The sequence below is a fragment of the Taudactylus pleione genome, unplaced genomic scaffold (genome assembly GCF_031769625.1).
Source record: "Taudactylus pleione unplaced genomic scaffold, aTauple2 ptg000535l, whole genome shotgun sequence".
In the NCBI taxonomy this organism is placed as follows: Eukaryota; Metazoa; Chordata; class Amphibia; order Anura; family Myobatrachidae; genus Taudactylus; species Taudactylus pleione.
Genome location: NW_028284937.1, coordinates 1546281 through 1572652, shown reverse-complemented (window position 1 = coordinate 1572652; position 26372 = coordinate 1546281). Strand labels below are relative to the sequence as shown.

Sequence of the window (26372 nt, the reverse complement as noted above, 5' to 3'; positions counted from 1 at the left end):
ATAAGTAAAGAGCCAGCTGGCTCATTTCTTAAAGGGTGGTGTAACCCACAAAGTGCACTAGTCTCCAACAAAAATAAAAAATTATTTTCTGTGTTTGTGTGCGCCTTAGCCGCACGTATATATCAATATAACATAAATGGAGGACCAAACTTTCTCCAATAAAAATAAAATAGGGAAAGATCAAGAACCACTTCCTCCTAGTGCTGAAGCTGCTGCCACTAGTCATGACATAGACGATAACATGCCATCAACGTCGACTGCCAAGGCCGATGCCCAATGTCATAGTAGAGTACACATACAATCCCAAATGACAAAGTTCAGGAAAATGACCTTGAAAAAAACATTTAAATCATCTGAGGAGAAACCTAAACTTGCCAATATGCCATTTACGACACAGAGTGGCAAGGAACGGCTAAGGTCTTTCCCTATGTTCATGACTTGTGGTTCAGCTTCACATGACGATGGAAGCCCTCCTCCCGCTAAAGAAATCAAACAAGTTAAGCTGGCAAAAGCACAGCGAAGAACTGTGCATTCTAAGAAGATATCACAAATCCCCAAGGAGAGTCCAAGTGTGGTGGCGGTTGCGATGCCTGACCTTCCCAGCACTGGACGGGAAGAGGTGGCTCTTTCCACCATTTGCACGCCCCCTGCAAGTGCTGAAAGGAGCACCCACAGTCCACTTGCTGATATGCAAATTGAAGATGTCACTGTTGAAGTACAACAGGATGGGGATACTGGTGTAGCTGGCGCTGAGGAGGAAGTTGTCGAGGAGGATTCTGATGGTGATGTGGTTTGTTTAAATCAGGCTTCGGGGGACACAGTTTTTGTCCGTGGGTTGAAAAAGTCCATCACGGTCATGCCTGGGCAGAAGACCAAACATTCCACCTCTTTGGTCTGGCAATATTTCTATCCAAATCCAGACAACAACTGTCTTGCCATATGTACCATATGTAAAGGTGAAATAAGTAGGGGTAGGGACGTTAACCACCTAGGAACATCCTCCCTTATACGGCACCTGCAGTGCGTTCATAAAAAGTTACTGTCAAGTTCAGGAACTTTGGCTAAGACCGTAAGCAGTCCAGGGACACCTAAATCCCGTTGTCCTGTTGTATCCAAGCGCCTGCAAACCACACCGTCAACTCCCTCCTCGTCAATTTCCTCCTTAGTCAGGATCGGAAGTAGTCCTGCTGGCCATGTCACTGGCATGACTGACTCTCCTATCGGGGATTCCTCCGGAGGATCCTGCATTGCTACGCCTACTGCTGCCGCTGCTGCTGCTGTTGCTGCTGCTGGGAGTCGTTCATCATCCCAGAGAGGAAGTAGGAACACCACTACTTTTACTAAACAATTGACCCTACAACAGTCGTTAGTGAGGAGGATGAAGTACGACAGCAGTCATCCTGAAGCAAAACGTATAACTGAGGCCTTGGCTGCTATGTTGGTGTTAGACGTGCGTCCGGTATCTGCCATTAGTGCAGTGGGATTTAGACAAATGATGGAGGTAGTGTGTCCCTGGTTCCAAATCCCGTCTAGATTCCACTTAACTAGGCAGGCGATACCGAGACTGTACAGAAACGTCAGAAAAAGTGTCCTCAGTGTCCTGAAAAATGCGGTTGTACCCAATGTCCACTTAACCACGGACATGTGGACTGCGTGCCGAAGACTGGAGCGCCAGCAAACACTCTTGAACCTGCCCCGCCATCACCTGAAGCAAGAGGTTGTGACGCTGTGGAACTCAACCCTCTATATGCTTCAGAGGATGGAGGAGCAGCAAAAGGTCATTCAAGCCTATACATCCACCTATGACATAGGCAAAGGAGGGGGTATGCACCTGACTCAAGTGCAGTGGAGAATGATTTCCGTGTTGTGCAAGGTTCTCCAGCCCTTCGAACTTGCCACACGTGAAGTCAGTTCAGACGCTGCCAGCTTCAGTCAGGTCATTCCCCTCATCAGGCTTTTGCAGAAGCAGCTGGAGAAAGTGAAGGAGGAGCTAAGATGGAGCGATTCCGCTCGGCATGTGGGACTTGTGGATGAAGCCCTTCATTCGCGTTGCCAGGATTCCAGGGTGGTCAATCTGTTGAAATCAGACCACTACATTTTGGCCACCGTGCTCGATCCTAGGTTTAAAGCCTATGTGGTGTCTCTCTTTCTGGCCGACACAAGCCTGCAGAGGTGCAAAGACCTGCTGGTAAAAACACTGTCAGCTGAAAAAGAACGTGACACGTCAACAGCTCCTTCTTCATTTTCTCCCGCAACTGGGGCTGCCAGGAAAAAATGTAGGTATCCTAAGCAACCCGCTGGCGGTGATGCAGGGCAGGCAGGACCAAGTTTGGACATCTGGTCCGGACTGAAGGACCTGGCAACAATTTCTGACATGTCTACTGTCACTGCATATGATACTGTCACCATTGACAGAATGGTGGAGGATTACATCGGTGACAGCATCCAAGTAGGCATGTCAGACAGTCTGTACCTATACTGGCAGGAAAAAGAGGCAATTTGGAGGCCCCTGTACAAACTGGCTCTATTTTACCTGAGTTGCCCCCCTCCAGTGTGTACTCCGAAAGAGTGTTTAGTGCAGATGGGAACCTTGTCAGCGAAAGGCATAGGAGGTTGCTTCCACAAAATGTGGAGAAGATGATGTTCCTAAAAATGAATTACCAACTCTTCCAGGGAGACCAGCCTCCAGAACGTATAGAGGGACCTGTGGTGGTGGATTCCAGCGGGGACGAGTTAATAGTCTGTGAGGATGAGGATGTACACAACACTGAAGAGGGTGAGGAATCGGTGGATGAGGAGGATGAGGACGACATCTTGCCTCCGTAGAGCCAGTTTGTGCAGGGACAGATTAATTGCCAGCTTGTTTTGTGGGGGCCCAAACGAACCAATCATTTCAGCCACAGTCGTGTGGCAGACCCTGGCGCTGAAATGATTGGTTTGTTAAAGTGAGCATGTCCTGTTTATACAACATAACGGTGGGTGGGAGGGCCCAAGGACAATTCCATCTTGCACCTCTTTTTTTTCTTTGCATTATGTACTGTTTGGGGCCTAGTTTTTCAAACTGCCATCCTGTCTGCCACTGCAGTTCCACTCCTGGATGGGCCACGTGTTTGTGCCGCCCACTCGTGTCGCTTAGCATAGCCTTTTGGACATAAAAACACTATTGTGAGGTGTGAGGTGTTCAGAATAGACTGGAAATGAGTGGAAATTAAGGTTATTGAGGTTAATAATAGCATAGGAGCAGAAAAACCAACACATTCTGTGATTTTAGCTGTTTTTATTCTTTTTTTAAAAAAAAATACAGATCCAAAACACAAAACCCAGAACCCAAAACACGGAAGGGTGGTTTTGGCAAAACCAATCCAGATCCAAAACACAAAGAAAGATCCAGATCCAAAACCAAAACCCAAAACACGAAAAGTGACCGGTGCACAGTCCTAGCTGGGAGGGGTGCACCCTCTATGGAGTGGTGCCCCTGTTCAACTGCACTGGTCGAACATGCCTCGAGTCAGCCCTGGCTAATGGTACAGCTGCTGGGACTTGTACTGAGATACCCACCGGAGCCACCGCAGCTGTCCTCAGAGTGGTACATATCTCAGTACTATCTCCACTAGTGAGTGGGTAAAACTGGGTATAACAGATTGTTCGCACTGTAGATAAGTGTTCCACGGTTGTGTGTCTTGTAGACAGAATTGTGGTGCTATTCAGTTGTGAGCGTACAGTATGTGAGAGTCTTGCAACAAGGATAGGAATAGCCTCCACACATTAGGAGGCTTAATACAACACCCCCGCCCCCCTCAAGTCTTTCTAAGAAAGGGGCCAGAAAAAAACATCAAAGCTGCAATGTGTGGTGTTGGAAAGACTAGGTGATGGCCAGGGGTGTATCTAGGGGTCCGAACGCCCCTGGCAAAATAAGGGACTGGCGCCCCCCTCCAATGATCGCTCCCACTGGAAATAAAATAACACACACTGGCCCTAATTCAGACCCGGACACTCTGACAGAGCACTCGCTCTGAATCAGGGCCGTCCCTCTTAGTTTTTAGAGCGGCCTCCTGGCCGCTCGTATAGCTGTGGGTGACCACCCACAGCTACAGCGAGCAGCCAAAAAGATGGTCGCGATGGTCAAGACCATCGCGACCATCGGGCTTGCGACGAGACCCTTGTGGTAGGGTCTTGTTGCCGCAAGCCCTGGAGTGCTTTCGGCTCTATAAGAGCCGAGAGCACTCCCACTGACATCACTTGTGATGTCAGTGGGGCCGGCCCCAGACGGTAGGCGTTCCCATGGGAACGCCTCCGTCAGGGCAGCCACGCCCCCGGCATGCCCACCAAAGGGGGCATGCTGTTGCTCACCATCGACAGCACGCCCCCTTTGTAGTGAGACCCCTAGCGACGGCTTGCCCGTCGCTATCTGGGTCTCGCGGATGCGCACGACGGAGCCATCTCCCTCGTGCACATGCGCACTGGGCCAACATCGACCCGCTTGCGAGCGCTCAGCGCTCGCGAGCGGGTCTGAATTAGGCCCACTGATTCATTACCCCCACAGCAAGAAAATAAATTAAAACAAACATTAATTCCCTCCAGACCCCGAACAGAAGACTAAGTAACCTCACCTGCTGGGCTGTCACAGATAGCTGTAGAGCTAATTGCAGGAGACCAGCCTCCAGTCGCTTCATAAAGTCCAGACCAGTGAGTGTCTCCCTCCAGAGAGTCCAGACCAGGCCAGTGGGTTGGAAATTGGTCCCTCAGCATCTCATCACCGTCCTCAACCCCTCATCATTGTCCTCAGCCCCTCATCACTGTCTTCAGCCCCTCATCACTGTCCTCTGCCCCTCATAACTGTCCTCATCATCATCCGCAGACCCTCATCACCTTCCTCAGCCACTCATCACTCCCATCAGCTTCTCATCACCATCCTCAGCCCACATCATATTCCTCAGCCCACATCACCATCCTCAGACCACATCACATCCTCAGACCACAGCCACATCACCTTCCTCAGCCAACCCCCAGCCCCTATCATATTCCTAATCCAGCCCCTATCACCTTCCTCAGTCACTCATCACTCCCATCAGCCTCTCATCACCATCCTCAGCCCACTTTATATTACTCCACCCACATCATATTCCTCAACCCCCATCATATTCCTCAGCCCACATCATATTCCTCAGCCTACATCACCATCCTCAGGCCACATCACCTTCCTCAGCCCACATCACCATCCTCAGCCCACAGCACCTTCCTCAGCCCACATCACCATCCTCAGCCCACATCACCTTCCTCAGCCCACATCACCTTCTTCAGCCCACACGACTTTCCTCAGTCCACAACCACATCACCTTCCTCAGCCAGCCCCCATCACCTTCCTCAGACAGCCCCATCAACTTCCTCAGCCCCCATCACCTACCTCAGTCCACAGCCACATCACTTTCCTCAGCCAGCCCCCATCACCCCATCATAGACAGATTCCTGCTTCCCCGGCCCGAGTCTTCACGCTACTGTACACTCCTCCTATCTGCCTGCTCAGTCCTCACCCCCGCAGGTCCCGGCCGACAGTCAGCAGTGCAGCACGTGCCCTGACCACTCCCTGACCCCTGCTGTGAAGGGCATCTAGATGCTGCCATTAGGCGTGTGTCCTCTCAAAGCACGCACGGTGTGTGATTTCACACATCACTAAGGGGTCACGCAGTGGCCCAGCGCTGCCAGATCCAGACTGAGTCTGTCACTCTATAGTGATTGTGACAGACTCAGTGTGTATGTGTATACTAAGCGCCGGGCAGCCGGGAAATCACTGGGGTGGGCAGCAGGTATAGGACTGAGAGCGGGCGGCAACGGCGCCACCCCTCGGCCGGCGCCCCTGGTGAGGGCCATCCTGGCCAATGGTAAGATACACCCCTGGTGGTGGCATAGGACAAGGCCTTACTGAATTCATTAGTCCTGCAGTGACCTGTCCGATTATGATACCGATTGTAGAACTGCATATGATAGGAGGTGTCACGATTACACAAATAACATGGCTCATGCCCCCTTCACTAGCCAGTTTACTCTACCCTCCAGCAGCTGCTGCAGATGAGGCCCCAATGTTATGTGTGGTGTAATGTGATACTGTATGTCAGCTTTGCAGTGCCTCATTTCTCTGGTAAAAAAAGATACATAATCCTCTAAAGACCCCACCTATTGTGCATGAATTATAGGACAAGAAAAACAAGAACCAGCCGAGGAGTCTATCCACACACAGGATGTAGTCGGCATCCCGGCAGTCGGGATGCTGGCGGTCAGAGTCTCCGTGCCGGAATCCCAACCGCTGACATCCCGACGGTATTGGGATTATGCACTAGGGGGAGGGTTAGGGTTATGCACTAGGGGGTGGGTTAGGGTGGGTTAGGGTTATGCACTAGAGGGAGGGTTATGGTTATGCACTAGAGGGAGGGTTAGGGTTATGCACTAGGGGGAGGGTTAGGGTTAGGCCCTAGAGGGAGGGTTAGGGTTATGCACTAGAGGGAGGGTTATGGTTATGCACTAGGGGGAGGGTTAGGGTTATGCACTATAGGGAGGGTTAGGGTTATGCACTAGGGGGAGGGTTAGGGTTATGCACTAGGGGGAGGGTTAGGGTTATGCACTAGAGGGAGGGTTAGGGTTAGGCACTAGAGCGAGGGTTAGGGTTATGCACTAGAGGGAGGGTTATTGTTATGCACTAGGGGGAGGGTTAGGGTTATGCACTAGAGGGAGGGTTAGGGTTATGCACTAGGGGGAGGGTTAGGGTTAGGCACTAGGGGCAGAGTTAGGGTTACGTACTAGAGGGAGGGTTATGGTTATGCTCTAGGGAGGGTTAGGGTTATGCACGAGAGGGAGGGTTATGGTTATGCACTAGAGGGAGGGTTAGGGTTATGCACTAGAGGGAGGGTTATGGTTATGCACTAGAGGGAGGGTTAGGGTTATGCACTAGGGGGAGGGTTAGGGTTATGCACTAGGGGGAGGGTTAGGGTTATGCACTAGGGGGAGGGTTAGGGTTATGCACTAGGGGGAGGGTTAGGGTTATGCACTAGGGGGAGGGTTAGGGTTATGCACTAGAGGGAGGGTTAGGGTTATGCACTACCTGGAGGGTTATGGTTATGCACTAGAGGGAGGGTTATGGTTATGCACTAGAGGGAGGGTTAGGGTTAGGCACTAGGGGGAGGGTTAGGGTTATGCACTAGGGGGAGGGTTTGGGTTATGCACTAGAGGGAGGGTTAGGGTTATGCACTACCTGGAGGGTTAGGGTTATGCACTAGGGGGAGGGTTAGGGTTATGCACTAGGGGGGGGGTTAGGGTTATGCACTAGAGGGAGGGTTAGGGTTGGCTGCAGGAAAGGTGGGTTAAGGGGAGAGTTAGGGTACTTACCTGCAGGCGTCGGTATACTGACCGCCGGCATCCAAAACCCAGCCCCCACACACAAATCCAATTCACTTGTAAAAGATTAATTTGAGAGGAATAAAGGGATTTGGGTCCACAGGAGGGCTTGTATACTAATATACTAATATTTCAATTACACAATGAGAGCAAGTTTTTCATTGACAAAGTGCGAATTTTGGGAAATATTTTCTATTTTACTCTGTCTATAGACCAGTAACATGAAATAATAAGCCTGATTCAGAGGTGGACTTAGGCCCTCATTCAGAGCCGTTCGCTATTTGCGTTCGTTCGTTCAAAAACAAGGGGTGGCTATGCAAATGATCCGTTCGCACATTGCAGTCTGTTCACACCTCTAAGTCTGAACAAGCGAGCAAAACATACGCTCTTTTATTTCTTAAAAACGCCCCCTGGCCGCTCGCACCATACGTCATGTCCGCTATTTATTAGATTAATCGAGTACATCGAACAGGATATGAACTGCTCGCTATTCTTGTGGTTGTTTTTTTCAACCGCTATTTTGCGAGCAGTTCTGAGTTAAAAAAAACCAAGTGACGTGGTCATTGACGCTGCTATATTAATTATGCACACCCATAAAACGCCCGTTTTGACCTTTAAGCACGCCTGCGAACGGATCTCCACTCCCCGTTTTCAAGCACCTTCCCCTGTTACCACCCACATACGCCTCATTCTGTCACTCAAAATAGCAGGCACTCGCTATATTGCGTACAAATGTTCGCGCATGTGTACTAAAAACCGTACGCATGCGCAGATGTGCGAACTTCGCTCGGAACGAGCGTACTGCCGCTAGCGAGTGGCTCTGAATGAGGGCCTTAGTGTTGATGTTTGCGCATTTCAGCGACTTTTTGCTACTGCGCATGAATGAAAAGTCAGGGAAACCTGTATGGCACAGAGGAGTGTGCGCAGAGACCGCATTGCTTTTAGAAACTGAGACACTTGTAAAAGAGCTGGCGACAGTCAGCCATGGGCATTCCTGGGAGGCGGCTGTAAGTGAACGCAATAAAAGGCCGGCTAGTGGGCGTGTTATGGGAGGGTCACAGGCGCAGAACCACAGCCACAAAGGCCATAATTAGAGGTAGTTCAGAAGGAGACACTGCGCCAGCCATAGGGAGTCCTAAGTGTCGATGGTTATCACCATGGTGCGCCGGCGGTGGTTTGTTGGAAGTGGGCATTAATTACAGAAGGGGAAGGCTGAGACTACCATCTGCGCATTTTCCCAGCAGCGAATCAGAAAGAAACTGCAGCCACGATTGCATTAGCATCCACCTCTAGACAAGGCCCAATGTCACTACAATATAGCAGAGGTGAGGAGGGCTGTGTGTCACCTGATGGTGCTGGGTTGAAATAGTCTTTGGACAGGAAAGCTCTGTGGGTTGGGGTTCTTCTCTTAGCTACACACAGATTTAATATTACTCTCAAAGCACAGCAGCAGCAGTCATTCAGAAACTCACAGATATCAGCTACAGTACAGCCGCACATCCTCAGCCACCTGTGTCCTTTAGTCGCCCCTGTACTCTTCATGCTGGGTCAAAGGCTGTAGTGTGTACAGTGACTTAAGGAACAAGGAAACTGTAAATAAAAGTTTACCACCTTCTTGAAATTGCCGACTCTTTGAGCTTAACAGAGGGCTGGTAAGTTTCAGCCTCTAGAAATAGAACACTTCCTATTGAGCACAGTCAACCCGTCACTCATTGCCATCCAAGTTCCGATGACTGACAAAACAAAAACACTTTTTAGACCATTGATGCTATTTTTATTGGGATTGTGTTTTGTCCTCGTACATTAGCTCATAGTTTTCGGTACCATTGGCCTGATTCAGAGATGTACTGTACTCTGATGTCTACAGAGTTGAGCGATTATCAGTAAACCGCGCATGCATCCAAGTCGCAGTGCAGATGCGTAAAGGACCATTACTGTAGGGAGAGTGGCGGCACAGAACACAATCATGTAGCAACCATTTCGGAGAGGGGGTGTGTCTCACCCTACGACTGCGATCCCGTACGCAAGAAATCTGGCTCCAACGACTCAATTCTGACGCCCATTCTGCGGGACCATAGACTTACTCAGGGAAAACAAATCTAATGATCAGCGTCCGATGCTGCGCCTTTGTAAGCAGATACTGCGACATTTTACTCAGATGCTGGGATTTGCAAAGCCGCAGGTGGGTGTCTCATTATTTCTCGCAGCAACTGCGACATTTGCATATTTCTGCATAGCAGCTGCTTCGGTATTAGTGTACAAATATCAATTAGGCCCCATGTACATTCTTTTTGGGTTTTTCGCAGATTTGTTCATGTGACTAACGGAAAACAAATAAGTGTATTCGACCTGTGTGCCCACTCCAAGTTATAGTAAACCCCATCACTATTTGTCTTCCCACTACTAAATACACAGCATGGAGAATAGTCCAAGCCAGGGGTAGGCAAGGTATGGCACTGCCACAGTTGTAGCATACACTAACAGCACAACTGTGGCACAGTATGCTGGGATGTGTAGTTCCACAGCATTAGGTGTGACGCATATTGCCTTCCCCTAGTCCAAGCCATGTACAGATGTGCAGTAAGACCTGATACTGTGAGAAAACAGGCGCCGTTCTCGAGCTCTTCTGTATTTACTATAGTTTGTTCTTAGGTTTGGTGAAGAAACCTAATAACTTTGCTTGCACCCCATATGTCAGTATATTTACCTGGAATAGGAGAGAACCTACGTTCCAATAATAGTTACTCAGACCTGTTTGGTCCAAATAAAAAAGTGTCTCAAGTTGCCAAAGAGCAGCAATTGTCCTTATCAAGCGGTTGATATATGCAGGAGGTACAGTATGAGAATCTACACAGCTGTCACTATTATGGCGAAGTAGATAGATGCAGAGCAGTACTGTAAGTAAAACGGGCATATGTTGCTCAAGCAAGTCTTGGAATATTGATTATTATCTCACAGCTGTATATATCTTCAGATGCGTCCGCCTCTGCACGTGCAGCAGACCGTGACGCATCCGGTTTACTACAAGTCATCGTCAGGAATATGCGCAAAACTTAGGTCTTCCAACAGACATACATTTGCTTACGTACTGATTTATTTTAATGAACTGACATATAACTCTGCAAAGTCGTTCTTGTGTGCACCGATTTTCTAAGTATTCTCAGCAGATATTCGTGCAGGTTACGCTACACCACCGGGCTTATGTTGAACGCTGCTCCAGAATGCACATGTTCTTGTTCTGTAGTCCTTATGGGTAAGTGGGTCCTGTAACTGGAACATAATTACACACAACACACTTCTCCAGGCAAGGAAAAGATACTTAGGAAGCAATTCAATTAAATGCAACGGGCGCATTGTGCCATTCAGGAACAACACACCTCAGTCAGCAACATCCCTACTTTTTCCACGCACCCCATGAAGGTGCCAGGAAAAGTAGCCATGGTAAGGGTACCATTATGGGCCAATATGTGCCAGGTAAACATTGCAGTGATGTTAAGTGGCACATCACCTGTAATTGAATTGCCCCTTAAGTCTCAGTATAAATGCACTCAAAGCCAGTTTGAGATTTAACAGATTTAACAAAAATTAGGCAGATCTTAGGTTATTGGCCACTCGGGTACAAGAAAATCCATACTTGCCTAGTCTCCCCGAATTTCCAGGAGACTCAAATACAGTAATTAGGGGAGTTTCCTGAACTTTCACTAGAGTGGACAACATTCCCACATCCTGCAGTGATGCGGTCGGGACGTGGACCTCCCTATCCCCAGGTCTCCCAGAAAGAAAAAGCAGGTGAGTATGAAGAAGATACAAAAATAGTCTTTTGAAAACATAGATTAGCAAACATTTCATTCCTCTGATTGTTTTGTGATTTACATGGTCCAAATGGACTTTATATTGGTCATGTAAATCTATTTATACTTTAATGCCCCCTTTTCCACTAGTGTTGCCAGTGACAGTGCATGTCAAGTGCGATCACATTTATCATGTAGTGTTCAACAAAAGCTTGCATGGACTCTCCCTTGACCCCAGTGCGATCCCTTTGCGGTCAGTGCAGGTATTTAGAGCAGACAACATTACAGCATTGGAAAGACCACTCTGCAATGCAGAAGCTACTGACCACAAATGCAAATGTTAGTGGGTATAGGATTACTGGAGCCAATGGGTTCCATTCCCATGCAATATTATATGGTTCTATTAGTATTATAAGTTCTAGCACATATTTTAACGCCTCATTGTAAGATCCCTATATCACCTAATTCATGGACAGCTATTATTGATTTGTGATACACTTTGATATGCTGCGACACTGACACCTTCAAGATGTCGATCACAACGTATTTCTAGTGAATCATTCTTGCAACATATTTGGCAGGATGACAAACAATATTTAAAGATGTAGTTTATATCCCGGCATCCCGACTCTAAGTATTGGGGTTAGGGTTAGGCACTATGGGGAGGGTTAGGCAGGTTAGGTTTAGGCACTAGGGGGTAGGTTAGGTTTAGAGTGCGGGGAGGGAGGGTTAGGTTTAGGGTTAGGGTTAAGATATTTACCGAAAGCTGCCAATCTTAACGCTGCCGGGATGCCGGTGTTGGTATTTTCCAACCGCCAGGAACCCGGGCGCTGGCATCCTGCACCCAACCCATTGACACACACCTGCATTTTACCCTTGGCAATCCCTAGCTCTAATTTAGCACAAATCAGATTAGGCCCATCTTGTACAGCATTGGCCCCCCCACTCACAGGAAACACAAACCTCCACAAACTCGTAAGTTCTTCCTCCAGCAATAAACCTGATCTACGAGTGTCAACCCCATGTCCCAGCCCCTTCCCACGCTCCCAAGATAGAGCTTATTAGATCAAGGGCTCGTACAGCCATACCTAGAGCCTACTCTAGATACCTATGGTAAGTCAGTCACTTTATCACATTATCAAGTGATAATTATGTAATCCTTTAAGAATAGCTATCAGCATTTGAAATGGTTAATGTTGGACATGTAAGATTTATTATAAGAAAGTCACCGCAGTAAGTAGTCTTTGGACTAAATGTATCATAAACCACATCTGCAAACACTGCAATACGGGGATGTAATAATAATGTATAAGTTTACACACTGCTGTTAGATTTGTACCCAATGCAAACTTGGACGAGAACTCTGGGATGTGATTGGTTATTCGTCTACCTGAGTATGCAAATTAAGTAATGCCTTTCTCATGCCACAAACTACTGCCAACTTTTGTAACAATTATGTGAGCAAATACTATCATTTTTATGCATCGTTAGCTATACCTAAAAGGAAAATATCAGTACATGTATACATTTGCTCCAGGATGTTTTGCTTCTTTTTTTTAATTATTATTAATACCCTTCCATTTCATGCCCATCCCCCAAAAATACTTGCTGCCTCATTAGACACACAGTCATCAGACACAGAGTAGTTTCTGTTTTAGCTGAGTCTTGCTTCAGGGAGGACGCATCTGATGTGCTTGCCCCGATGCCTGACTTTCAGATGTAATCAACAAAGTCCCCACCCACTCGCACCACATTAACACTCATTGTGAAAGTGCCCTGTATAGGAATATATAACTGTCAGTGAAGGAAAACACCCTAAGTTCTGAGGATAAACTCTAACGAACAAATTGTGGTGTGTTTAATTCACCTCTCTTACTCACTGGTCTGATTAAACACCAGTCCCTCATCATACAGTTTCTTTAATTTTTAGCTCGCATACATTGAGTCACACAGATGAAAATATTGGGGTCACACAGATAAAAAAAAAAACACCCACATCAATGAGACCTTAAATGGAACGGAAAAAAAAAAATCTAAAAGACTGTCTTGTTAAAGGGTTAGGTATGATCACAATGTCGACAGTGTAATGTCAGCCAGATAATGCCGACACTGTAGTAATGTAATTTCAAGCATTTCAATCATGTCGGCATTATGGGGCAGATTTCGTGCAATCGCATAGTGTACTCAGCAAATAGACCTATTTCACGGACAGACCGGCCAAGTTGCGTCAGACTCAGGATAGGACGGACATGCACAAAGATGCGCAAATTCACATCGACGCATGCGCTGTATGCACAAAACTGCCATTTACATCAACTAAGAGATCCGTGAGACTTAGAATCAGCCACTATAACATTAAACATGGTGGCAAAGCATCATGTTTAAAATTATAATGTCGACACAGTTAAAATAATATAAACTGTCGACATTGTGAATGTTGACGGATGAACTAACAACCTATCCTGTGTATTGCTAAGCAAGAAATACACCGTTGAGCTGTGTGCATGCTTGAAATGTATTTTGCACGAAACTAGGAAATGACGACTCTGTCATTTCTGATAAGGAATAGTCCAAGGTCATGGCTCTGTTCGTTTAGTGATATCAGCTTTTTGCTGGGACAGATAGATGTGATGTGACAGTTCTTGCTGACTTCACGAACAATGTTTTGAACAAACCAATACAATCTCCGTTAAGTACTGTTATTATAATACAGTCCACCAATGATGTTATACAGTATATGTTAATCCTTCTATAATTAATAAGGGGGGAAATTCAATAGATTACAATGTGCTTAAAAACGTCCCTATTATGTCTGTCTGCGTACATTTATTATGCTACATAGGGTCTGATTCAGTGGTGGACGCAGTACAAATTTGTGCGCACTGCGTTTTTTGTGCTCTACATGCGTCCGTCCCGCACCACGCCTGCATCCTAATTGTCTGCGCACAGAAGCGTAGCACAGAAGCGGACCCAGGGGTGAAAAGGTGCTGCATAGTCAGAGGGCGAAACTGCACCTGCCATAGGGCAAGAACACAACTATAGCCAAGTATAAGGTACAGCATCATAGAGGCAGTTTATTGCTCTCTACACTAGATCTAAGGTTCCCTTGTTCTTACTAAAGAAAGCATTGGTGCAATGCATACTCTCCTGGAACCGACCGCACATCCTTCCACCGCAGCCGTCCGCATGCAGCTGCCCACTTCTCCCGCAGTTGCCCACTTACCGAGCACAAGTGGCCGGCGTCCATTGAGAGGGCAGATGACGCAATCCGCACTGAATTACGTCATCGTAGCCATGCTACCCGCTTTACAATGCATGTAATAGTGGGGGGCGTGGCCATGACAATGTGATAAGCCAGGCATGCCCCCTGTACCACCCACCTATACCGCAACAAGCCCCCTCTCTCCCACAGCTGTGCTGACCTGGCTGCCCTCTCCTGGAGGGGGCAGCCACAATGTCGGCAAGTATGGTGCAATAGCATAGCACAGAGGTTTCTAAACTCTGCCATTACAGTCCACATTTTTATTATATCCAGTTTGGGAACCTCTGGCATAGGAGGTTGTTAAGTACTAGGACAGTGTTTCCCAGCTCCTGTCCTCAGGGACCCCTAACAGTGCATGTTTTACAGATCTCCGAGTTGGTGCACAGGTGTATTCATTGCTGGCTGACATATTGTAAAAGCTCCACAGGTGAAGCTAATTATTCCACTTGTGATACTGAGGCGATCGGTAAAATATGCACTATTAGGAGTCCTTGAGGCCTGTAGTTGGGGAGCATTAGAATGAAATCTTCCAGAACTTTTTTCCACATCTTGTATCTAACTTCCTTTCCTTACTGACACACAGACATATTTGCTGTTGAACATACCCAAGAGTGTGCATTCAAGCCCAAATCAAACTTTCTGTTTTTTGGTGCATGTCTGACAATATAGTAAATGAAAGACACCGCCCTCTGGTGGTTGGCAGGAAAGTATTGCCAGAAAATCATTGTGTAATGATTAACAGAAGACATGAGGGCATATTTACTAAGAATCGTCTTTGTCTTCTAAAACTGGGCATCGTCGGAATGTTTTAGATTCAAAATCACAAATTTACTAAGCAGCATTGGATTGTCTATTTTGATTCATTGGTGATACTCATCGGTTTCAGGCATGTGTGAGATCAATTTGCCCCATTTACAATAGACTCTGCCGACAAATAGAAGCAGATTCAAAGCACTGCACGGATCATTATGAATTGTGCAGGCTTTGTATGCAAATAAAGGGTTAATATAAAAAAAAATTAATTGGACTGCCTATCGACCCCCCCTTTACTTCCCACAAAAAAAGAAGACTTTCCAGTCTCGGACCTCTGAGCCCGGTCTGGAACTGGAAAATTGGAGGGGGGGGGGGGGGACCAGTGTGGGGTTCCTTCATTTTTCCAGTAACCGTCACCAAGCTGAACCAGCTGGCGTGCTTATATAGCAGAGAGTCTCACGGCATGGTTCCTCCAGCCATAATGTAAGTCTAGCCACAAACTGGTCAGCCCAGAGATGGAAATCCTTGGAAAGTAGGGACCCCAAAAATAAAATAGGGTCCCCATTTCCGCGGATCTACCAGTCCAGGGCTGACAGGTTCTCGGAAGGCGGACCCATTTTATTTTTTGGGGTCCCCACTCTCCAAGGATTTTCAGCCTTGGGCTGACCAGTTTCGGACTATGTTTACATAAAGGGACTCCACACATTTTGTTTTTCAATATTAACCCTTTATTTACACAGTAACAGACCAAAGCCTGTTACTGGCCGCTCACTGGCAGGTCTATTCTAGATCAACCAAAAATTATTCTAAGTAAATTTTCCCCATCAAGTTCATTATTTTTATAATAGCACACTCATTTTATAATTGTTTGACGACAAGGGCATCCGGGCACAGTCAGAAAGGTCCTAACTAGGAAGACCAAAGCAGATCATTGCCTTGGCATTGTCCTGCCAACCTATACCACTGGCACTAACAAATCCACTTTTGTCTTTCTTTATTTTTTTACAGTGAAAATAGTCTGCTTAGAAAATGACATAACAGCCTAACTATCGCTACTCCCTACTGCCTCTACATCATGTCCTCTACCAGATCCCCACTTTGTAACACCAAATAACCAATAGGATGCAATTTACAAAGGGTTTAATATAGGGGTGTGCACCGGCCACTTTTCGTGTTTTGTGTTTTGGTTTTGGATCTGGATCTTTCTTCGTGTTTTGGATCTGGATTGGTTTTGCCAAAACCACCCTTCCGTGTTTTGGGTTCTGGGTTTTGTGTTTTGGATCTGTATTTTTTTTTTTAAAAAGCATAAAAACAGCTAAAATCACAGAATTTGTAGGTTTTTCTGCTCCTATGCTATTATTAACCTCAATAACCTTAATTTCCACTCATTTCCAGTCTATTCTGAACACCTCACACCTCACAATAGTGTTTTTATGTCCAAAAGGTTGCACCGAGGTAGCTGGATGACTATGCTAAGCGACACGAGTGGGCGGCACAAACACGTGACCCATCTAGGCGTGAAACTGCAGTGGCAGACAGGATGGCAGTTTGAAAAACTAGGCCCCAAACTGTACATAATGCAAAGAAAAAAAAGAGGTGCAAGATGGAATTGTCCTTGGGCCCTCCCACCCACCCTTATGTTGTATAAACAGGACATGCACACTTTAACAAACCAATCATTTCAGCGCCAGGGTCTGCCACACAACTGTGGCTGAAATGATTGGTTCGTTTGGGCCCCCACAAAACAAGCTGGCAATTAATGTGTCCCTGCACAAACTGGCTCTATGGAGGCAAGATGTCATCCTCATCCTCCTCATCCACCGATTCCTCACCCTCTTCAGTGTGTACATCCTCATCCTCACAAAGTATTAACTCGTCCCCACTTGAATCCACCACCACAGGTCCCTCTGTACCTTCTGGAGGCTGGTCTCCCTGGAAGAGCTGATAATTCATTTTGATGAACATCATCTTCTCCACATTCTGTGGAAGCAACCTCCTACGCCTTTCGCTGACAAGGTTCCCGGCTGCACTAAACACTCTTTCGGAGTACACACTGGAGGGGGGGCAACTCAGGTAAAATAGAGCCAGTTTGTACAGGGGCCTCCAAATTGCCTCTTTTTCCTGCCAGTACAGGTATGGACTGTCTGCCATGCCTACTTGGATGCTGTCACCGATGTAATCCTCCACCATTCTGTCAATGGTGACAGTATCATATGCAGTGACAGTAGACATGTCAGAAATTGTTGCCAGGTCCTTCAGTCCGGACCAGATGTCCAAACTTGGTCCTGCCTGCCCTGCATCACCGCCAGCGGGTTGCTTAGGATACCTAAGTTTTTTCCTGGCAGCCCCAGTTGCAGGAGAAAATGAAGAAGGAGCCGTTGACGTGTCACGTTCCGCTTCAGCTGACAGTGTGTTCACCAGCAGGTCTTTGCACCTCTGCAGGCTTGTGTCGGCCGGAAAGAGAGACACCACATAGGCTTTAAACCTAGGATCGAGCACGGTGGCCAAAACGTAGTGGTCTGATTTCAACAGATTGACCACCCTGGAATCCTGGCAAAGCGAATGAAGGGCTTCATCCACAAGTCCCACATGCCGAGCGGAATCGCTCCGTCTTAGCTCCTCCTTCACTTTCTCCAGCTGCTTCTGCAAAAGCCTGATGAGGGGAATGACCTGACTCAAGCTGGCAGTGTCTGAACTGACTTCACGTGTGGCAAGTTCGAAGGGCTGGAGAACCTTGCACAACACGGAAATCATTCTCCACTGCGCTTGAGTCAGGTGCATACCCCCTCCTTTGCCTATGTCATAGGTGGATGTATAGGCTTGTATGGCCTTTTGCTGCTCCTCCATCCTCTGAAGCATATAGAGGGTTGAGTTCCACCGCGTCACAACCTCTTGCTTCAGGTGATGGTGGGGCAGGTTCAAGAGTGTTTGCTGGCGCTCCAGTCTTCGGCACGCAGTCGCTGAATGGCGAAAGTGGCCAGAAATTTTTCGGGCCACCCAAAGCGTCTCCTGCACGCCCCTGTCGCTTTTCAGAAAATTCTGCACCACCAAGTTTATTGTGTGAGCAAAACATGGGACGTGCTGGAATTTGCCCAGATGTAATGCCCGCACAATATTGGTGGCGTTGTCAGATATCACAAATCCCCAGGAGAGTCTAAGTGGGGTAAGCCACTGGGCGATGATTTCCCTCAGTTTCTCTAAGAGGTTGTCGGCGGTGTGCCTCTTACTGAAACCGGTGATACACAGCGTAGCCTGCCTTGTAACGAGCTGGCATTTCTGAGATGCTGCTACTGGTGACGCTGCTGCTGTTGCTGCGTAAGGTGATACATCTACCCAGTGGGCTGTCACAGTCATATAGTCCTTAGTCTGCCCTGTTCCACTTGTCCACATGTCCGTGGTTAAGTGGACATTGTGTACAACGGCATTTTTCAGGACACTGAGGACACTTTTTCTGACGTTTCTGTACAGTCTCGGTATCGCCTGCCTAGTGAAGTGGAATCTAGACGGGATTTGGAACCGGGGACACACTACCTCCATCAATTGTCTAAATCCCACTGCACTAATGGCGGATACCGGACGCACGTCTAACACCAACATAGCAGTCAAGGCCTCAGTTATACGTTTTGCTTCAGGATGACTGCTGTCGTACTTCATCCTCCTCGCTAAGGACTGTTGGAGGGTCAATTGTTTAGTAAAAGTAGTGGTGTTCCTACTTCCTCTCTGGGATGATGAACGACTCCCAGCAGCAGCAACAGCAGCAGCGGCAGCAGTAGGCGTAGCAATGCAGGATCCTCCAGAGGAATCCCGGATAGGAGAGTCAGTCATGCCAGTGACATGGCCTGCAGGACTACTTCCGATCCTGACTAAGGAGGAAATTGACGAGGAGGGAGTTGACGGTGTGGTTTGCAGGCGCTTGGATACAACAGGACAACGGGATTTAGGTGTCCCTGGACTGCTTACGGTCTTAGCCAAAGTTTCTGAACTTGACAGTAACTTTTTATGAACGCGCTGCAGGTGCCGTATAAGGGAGGATGTTCCTAGGTGGTTGACGTCCCTACCCCTACTTATTTCACCTTTACATATGGTACATATGGCAAGACAGTTGTTGTCCGGATTTGGATAGAAATATTGCCAGACCAAAGAGGTGGAATGTTTGGTCTTCTGCCCAGGCATGACCGTGATGGGCTTTTTCATCCCACGGACAACAACTGTCTCCCCCGGAGCCTGATTTAAACAAACCACATCACCATCAGAATCCTCCTCGCCAACTTCCTCCTCAGCGCCAGCTACACCAGTATCCTCATCCTTTTGTACTTCAACAGTGACATCTTCAATTTGCATATCAGCAAGTGGACTGTGGGTGCTCCTTTCAGCACTTGCAGGGGGCGTGCAAATGGTGGAAAGAGCCACCTCTTCCCGTCCAGTGCTGGGAAGGTCAGGCATCGCAACCACCACCACACTTGGACTCTCCTTGGGGATTTGTGATATCTTCTTAGAAAGCACAGTTCTTCGCTGTGCTTTTGCCAGCTTAACTCTTTTGATTTTTTTAGTGGGAGGAGGGCTTCCATCGTCATGTGAAGCTGAACCACTAGTCATGAACATACTAGGGATCGACCTTAGCCGTTCCTTGCCACTCCGTGTCGTAAATGGCATATTGGCAAGTTTACGTTTCTCTTCAGCTGATTTAAATGTCTTTTTCAAGGTCATTTTCCTGAACTTTGCCATTTGGGATTGTATGTGCCCTCTACTATGACATTGGGCATCGGCCTTGGCAGACGACGTTGATGGCATGTTATCGTCTATGTCATGACTAGTGGCAGCAGCTTCAGCACTAGGAGGAAGTGGTTCTTGATCTTTCTCTATTTTATTTTTATCGGAGAAAGTTTGGTCCTCCATTTATGTTATATCGATTTGATATATACGTGCGGCTAAACACAGAAAATAATTTTTTTTTTGGTTTGGACTGGAGTGTACTTTGTGGGTTACAGCACCCTTTAACGGTCAAGCCAGCCGGCCCTTTACTTATGACACAGGCGCACGCTTGGCACTACTTTGTTGATGCACGTGCGGCTACTGCGCACACAATTCACAAACACAGAAAATAATTTTTTTTTGGTTTGGACTGGAGTGTACTTTCGGGGGTTACAGCACCCTTAACGGTCAAGCCAGCCGGCCCTTTACTTATGACACAGGCGCACGCTTGGCACTACTTTGTTGATGCACGTGCGGCTACTGCGCACACAATTCACAAACACAGAAAATATTTTTTTTTTGGTTTGGACTGGAGTGTACTTTCGGGGGTTACAGCACCCTTAACGGTCAAGCCAGCCGGCCCTTTACTTATGACACAGGCGCACGCTTGGCACTACTTTGTTGATGCACGTGCGGCTACTGCGCACACAATTCACAAACACAGAAAATAATTTTTTTTTGGTTTGGACTGGAGTGTACTTTCGGGGGTTACAGCACCCTTTAACGGTCAAGCCAGCCGGCCCTTTACTTATGACACAGGCGCACGCTTGGCACTACTTTGTTGATGCACGTGCGGCTACTGCGCACACAATTCACAAACACAGAAAATAATTTTTTTTTGGTTTGGACTGGAGTGTACTTTCGGGGGTTACAGCACCCTTTAACGGTCAAGCCAGCCGGCCCTTTACTTATGACACAGGCGCACGCTTGGCACTACTTTGTTGATGCACGTGCGGCTACTGCGCACACAATTCACAAACACAGAAAATAATTTTTTTTTGGTTTGGACTGGAGTGTACTTTCGGGGGTTACAGCACCCTTTAACGGTCAAGCCAGCCGGCCCTTTACTTATGACACAGGCGCACGCTTGGCACTACTTTGTTGATGCACGTGCGGCTACTGCGCACACAATTCACAAACACAGAAAATAATTTTTTTTTTGGTTTGGACTGGAGTGTACTTTGGGGGTTACAGCACCCTTTAACGGTCAAGCCAGCCGGCCCTTTACTTATGACACAGGCGCACGCTTGGCACTACTTTGTTGATGCACGTGCGGCTACTGCGCACACAATTCACAAACACAGAAAATAATTTTTTTTTTGGTTTGGACTGGAGTGTACTTTCGGGGGTTACAGCACCCTTAACGGTCAAGCCAGCCGGCCCTTTACTTATGACACAGGTGCACGCTTGGCACTACTTTGTTGATGCACGTGCGGCTACTGCGCACACAATTCACAAACACAGAAAATAATTTTTTTTTTGGTTTGGACTGGAGTGTACTTTCGGGGGTTACAGCACCCTTAACGGTCAAGCCAGCCGGCCCTTTACTTATGACACAGGCGCACGCTTGGCACTACTTTGTTGATGCACGTGCGGCTACTGCGCACACAATTCACAAACACAGAAAATAATTTTTTTTTTGGTTTGGACTGGAGTGTACTTTCGGGGGTTACAGCACCCTTAACGGTCAAGCCAGCCGGCCCTTTACTTATGACACAGGCGCACGCTTGGCACTACTTTGTTGATGCACGTGCGGCTACTGCGCACACAATTCACAAACACAGAAAATAATTTTTTTTTGGTTTGGACTGGAGTGTACTTTCGGGGGTTACAGCACCCTTTAACGGTCAAGCCAGCCGGCCCTTTACTTATGACACAGGCGCACGCTTGGCACTACTTTGTTGATGCACGTGCGGCTACTGCGCACACAATTCACAAACACAGAAAATATATTATTTTTTTAGCACTTGGGGGGAGCACCCCTGATGGACAGAGCACCCCCTGGACAACACTACAGCACTCCTTTAGGACTGGGACACTGCACAGGACTTTGGAGTGGACACAGCCCCTATGGAGAACTGACTGCACAACACAGTCCAGCCAGCCCCTATGGACTTTGAAGTAGTGGACACAGCCCCTATTAACAACAGCAGCACAGCACAACACAGCCAGCCCCTATGGACTTTGAAGTAGTGGACAACAGCAGCACTACACTACACTACACTACACTACACAGCCCTAACTCCCACCCTCCCTCTTCACTGTCCACAGCCGAGTGAGAAAATGGCGCCGACGCGGGTACCTTATATAGGATCCAAAACCCGCGAGACTCGGAAGGCGGGATGATGACATTTTGCCTCGATTTCAGATCCGAGTCAGGCGGGAAAAGTCGAGCCTGACTTGGATCGGACTCGGATCGGGGGGGTTCGGATTTCAGAAATCCGAACCCGCTCACCCCTAGTTTAATAGTTATATTGCTCCCTTTGGGCCTTGCAACAGTAGTCCCATGATAGCTCTGGTTCCTTAAGCACCCTGTGCATATTATTATAAAACATTGTGAACACCCTCACACGGCCGCTATAAATGTGGCAATCTTTGTGAATACTTGAAGTGTCAATGCCTGTAAACTCCAACGTTGGTGGCTCCTTGTTGAGAATTAAATGTAAAGTCCTACAGTGAAAATCCATGATTTTAAGTGATCAGTCACTTGTACCTTCTACCTGTTATCATTACTTTTTCTTGTTGAGAACTTTTATCCACCTGTTGGTGTAGGTCTCCATTTACTTAATTAGACTAGAAGGAGTGTAAGCTATTCAGAGCAAGAACGTATTTCTTATTGTATCTGTCTGAACCTACTGCTACCCTTGCTTTCTCTTTTGTTTAGGTTACAAGGTGCTGATGTTGTACTTTGTATGGTGAGCTTGTGCTGTATAATTCCCAGGTATTCTTGTCTTGCATTTCATTTGACTTGTTTCGTTTGTCAGATTGCAGATATCATCCGGGGAAAATCGTCTTCTTCACATGGTCAAAATGAGAGAATTAGGAGAGAAAACAGAGCCCGTTCTTGTTCTTCACCACTACAAATAGTATCGTCCAGTTACAGCTCTTAAATGACTCCTCGATAAAGAGTCCATTACTCTTCCTACCTCATACTCTATACTGTGACCACTATGGGAGAAGGGACTCCTTTCAGTGAAAGACTTTTGCTTGCCCAGTAGGATCTACAGTACTAATCCACAGAAATCACCCCCTGAGCAAAGATGCTTATGACAAACTCCCAGTGATCCTTATTGAACTTTCCAGTCGTGAAAATTGACCAAAGACACATCAAAGACTTAACAAACGAGGAGAGACATCTCATAAGCTGCCAGCGGGGATCAACCGCAGCATTATACCGTTCCGTGACACAACCCGCTGGCGGCGAATGTCCCTTTTTTTGATGTAATGATGCATTCTGGAAAGCTTCTAAAAGAACTTCCGGGGGAAACTGTTCCTGTAAGCCAATACTAGAAGGCCATTCTACTTCCCAGCCATGATGGAAAAGAAACTGTTCTTCTACATAAGGAAGACGCTGACAGTATATCCCGTCTTCCAACATACTTGCATTTGAATGATGTGTTAAGATGGAGGGGGAGGGAGGGGTGACATGGGCTTTGCATACCTGTAAGTTATTTAATATTTTTATAATAAATATTTTTTTATTAAATCAAACTGCGAAGATTGTAACTGGATATTGTGGGAGCAATACCGAGAGCACTAGTCACTAACAGAGGCACTTAGCCCTGCAGTACTGTTGTAGTACCTGGGCAGATGGGCTGCTCTGAGTAACAGGGATGGTGATTTCTCCTGCTGTCTCTGTACCACACTCAGCGACTTCTAGTCTATGACCAATAGGGAGAAAGCAGCAAAGTATCATAAAAGGGACTGAAACACCCGACATTTGCTTTGCTTAATTATGCCCCACACTTTGAAATGTATATTCTGGAACGATGCTCATTTTATCCCCCTCTACAGGCAAGGTTGCCAAGATAATGTATGGGTCCCAGTGTCAATGGGGGTGTGACCGTGTGTGGGCCCATGGCCATGCCTTGTTGTAAATATCGGTGACCAGCGTAAATGCATGCCATGCTGCTGACGGGTCATGGACACATCTTGGAGGTGGGGCTGTGCTTCCCAGGCACCTTGACCCCACCCAAAAGGGGAAGGAGTGAGTACTATGTACCCGCCCCATCTCTACCTATAAACTGTGTCTTAACTGCTCTGTGTCATCATTATGGTCTTTTCCACACATGAAAAAAAAAAACTAATGATGCCACACATCTCCCTTAGTGCTAGGCCACGCTCTAATGATACCACACATCTCCCTTAGTGCTAGGCCACGCCCTAATGATACCACACATCTCCCTTAGTGCTAGGCCACGCCCTAATGATACCACACATCTCCCTTAGTGCTAGGCCACGCCCTAATGATACCACACATCTCCCTTAGTGCTAGGCCACGCCCTAATGATACCACACATCTCCCTTAGTGCTAGGCCACGCTCTAATGATACCACACATCTCCCTTAGTGCTAGGCCACGCCCTAATGATACCACACATCTCCCTTAGTGCTAGGCCACGCCCTAATGATACCACACATCTCCCTTAGTGCTAGGCCACGCCCTAATGATACCACACATCTCCCTTACTGCTAGGCCACGCCCTAATGGTACCCAAAATCTCCCTTAGTGCTAGGCCACGCCCTAAAGTAATATTGTGAGGGGTTGGGTACGGAATGCTGGCGCTCAGGACCCGGTGCTCAAAATCCCGACTGGGTTACAATCCTGACGTCTATAGGTAAGTAGTCCTAACCTAACCCCTAACCCTCCTTCCCCACAACCTAAATCCTCCCTCCCCGCAGCCTAAACCTAACTCTCCCTCCATGCAACCTAACCCTCCTTCCCCACAGCCTAACCCTCCCACCAAAACCAAATACTTACCGTTGGGATTCCGGCGCCGGTATTCTTAGCATCGGCATCCCGACCGCCGGGTATCAACATCCCATTGTGAGAGGAATATTTTTAACCTCAATACGATTGGCTAGTGAGGGATTGCATTTTATCATTATGGGTAAGAAAAGAGACATTTTACCGAAAGGTGAATTTACAAAAAGACTTCCTAGCAGCATTATAAAGACCAAGTAGACACCTATGACAAGAATATTTTATACATGCTTAATAGTTATGTTCGATAACCTGATATTTTGCTACTGAATTGTGCGTGACCTCTATTTATCCTCCTCATTTCCCATTTACTAGATTTCATTCCATCACATTAAGGACCTGATTCAGACTTTCTTCACTTTATGCGATCGCTCGCTCCCACCATATGGAAATTCAGCTAAGTGACATCAAGGCAGCAGCTCGTAGGGCAAGTCACAAGCACTCCCATTATGTATTGGCGAGCGATCACTTTGTGTTTGTAGACACCCACCAGCCTGTCTTAATACGCTCGCTTGCGCACATCATCTCCAGGAAGTGCATAAAACCATTGGTGCATCAAGCACCATCGGATGCGCTCGCAGCGCTTGAGGTTGACTATACCCTGCCGCAAGCACTGCAAGCACTTCAGTGTATATTTCTAGCAAGTGACGTGTCCTATGATGCTGGCTGTTAATAATGCACGCCTCTGAAACGGTGTTAACATTCTCAGGCACGCCTGCATCCGCACCTCCACTCCCCCGTTTGTCCGCAACTCCACTCCCCCGTTTCCAGTCTCCTTCCTCTGTTACCACCGACAAACGGCTTGAGCTGTCACTCATTCAGCTGGGCTGTCTATGCTTGGTGAGCAAGAGTTTCCACATCGCTCATACTAGTACGCGCATTACGAAGCGTACGTATGCGCACATTGAAAAACACCACTCGCTCCGAGCGATCGCTTGCTAGCGAACGGGTCTGAATCAGGCACTAAGCCTGTAACAGTGGCGTAACTTCATCCCAGTTGCCCGGAGGCAAGACAGATGCTGCTCCCCCCCCTTGTCCCATGCTGACTCTTCAACTTTGTAAAACAAATTACACGCCCTTCACGTCCCTATGAAAATGGGTTGTATTATTTGACTCAGCAGTCCTCATCCAGTTACAGCCCATTTCCTGCTACCCAGGTACAGCTCGCTTCAACCATTGATGCTGATCCATGCAATTTTGGACTGCTAATCGGAAGCCTGCGCAGAGCGTTATCTCAGAAAATTACGAATGTGCAGTAGTGTAGAAATCGCTCATTCCTTTTGCAATCTTTGTGAATGCCAGACAATACGGAGAGCATTTTAGTGATGCTAGACTATACTCAGAGCATTTTTAAGGAGTACCATACAATACTGATAGCAATTTAGTGACTGCCATAGACCACTGAAAGCATTTTTGTGACCGCCAGATGCATTATAGTGACCACC

General features: G+C 47.3%; 1 protein-coding gene across 1 annotated transcript in view; it reads left to right on the top strand.

The window, feature by feature from the left end:
* The window catches only part of BCL3 (BCL3 transcription coactivator), an 81950-nt gene extending 58382 nt beyond the window's left edge, over positions 1-23568 (top strand). Inside the window, exon 8 of the mRNA XM_088450976.1 lies at positions 22929-23568. Within this exon, the coding sequence (XP_088307102.1) occupies positions 22929-23054 (126 nt within the window). The 3' untranslated portion in view covers positions 23055-23568. The remainder of the gene's footprint in view (positions 1-22928) is intronic.
* The last annotated feature ends 2804 nt before the right edge of the window (positions 23569-26372 follow it).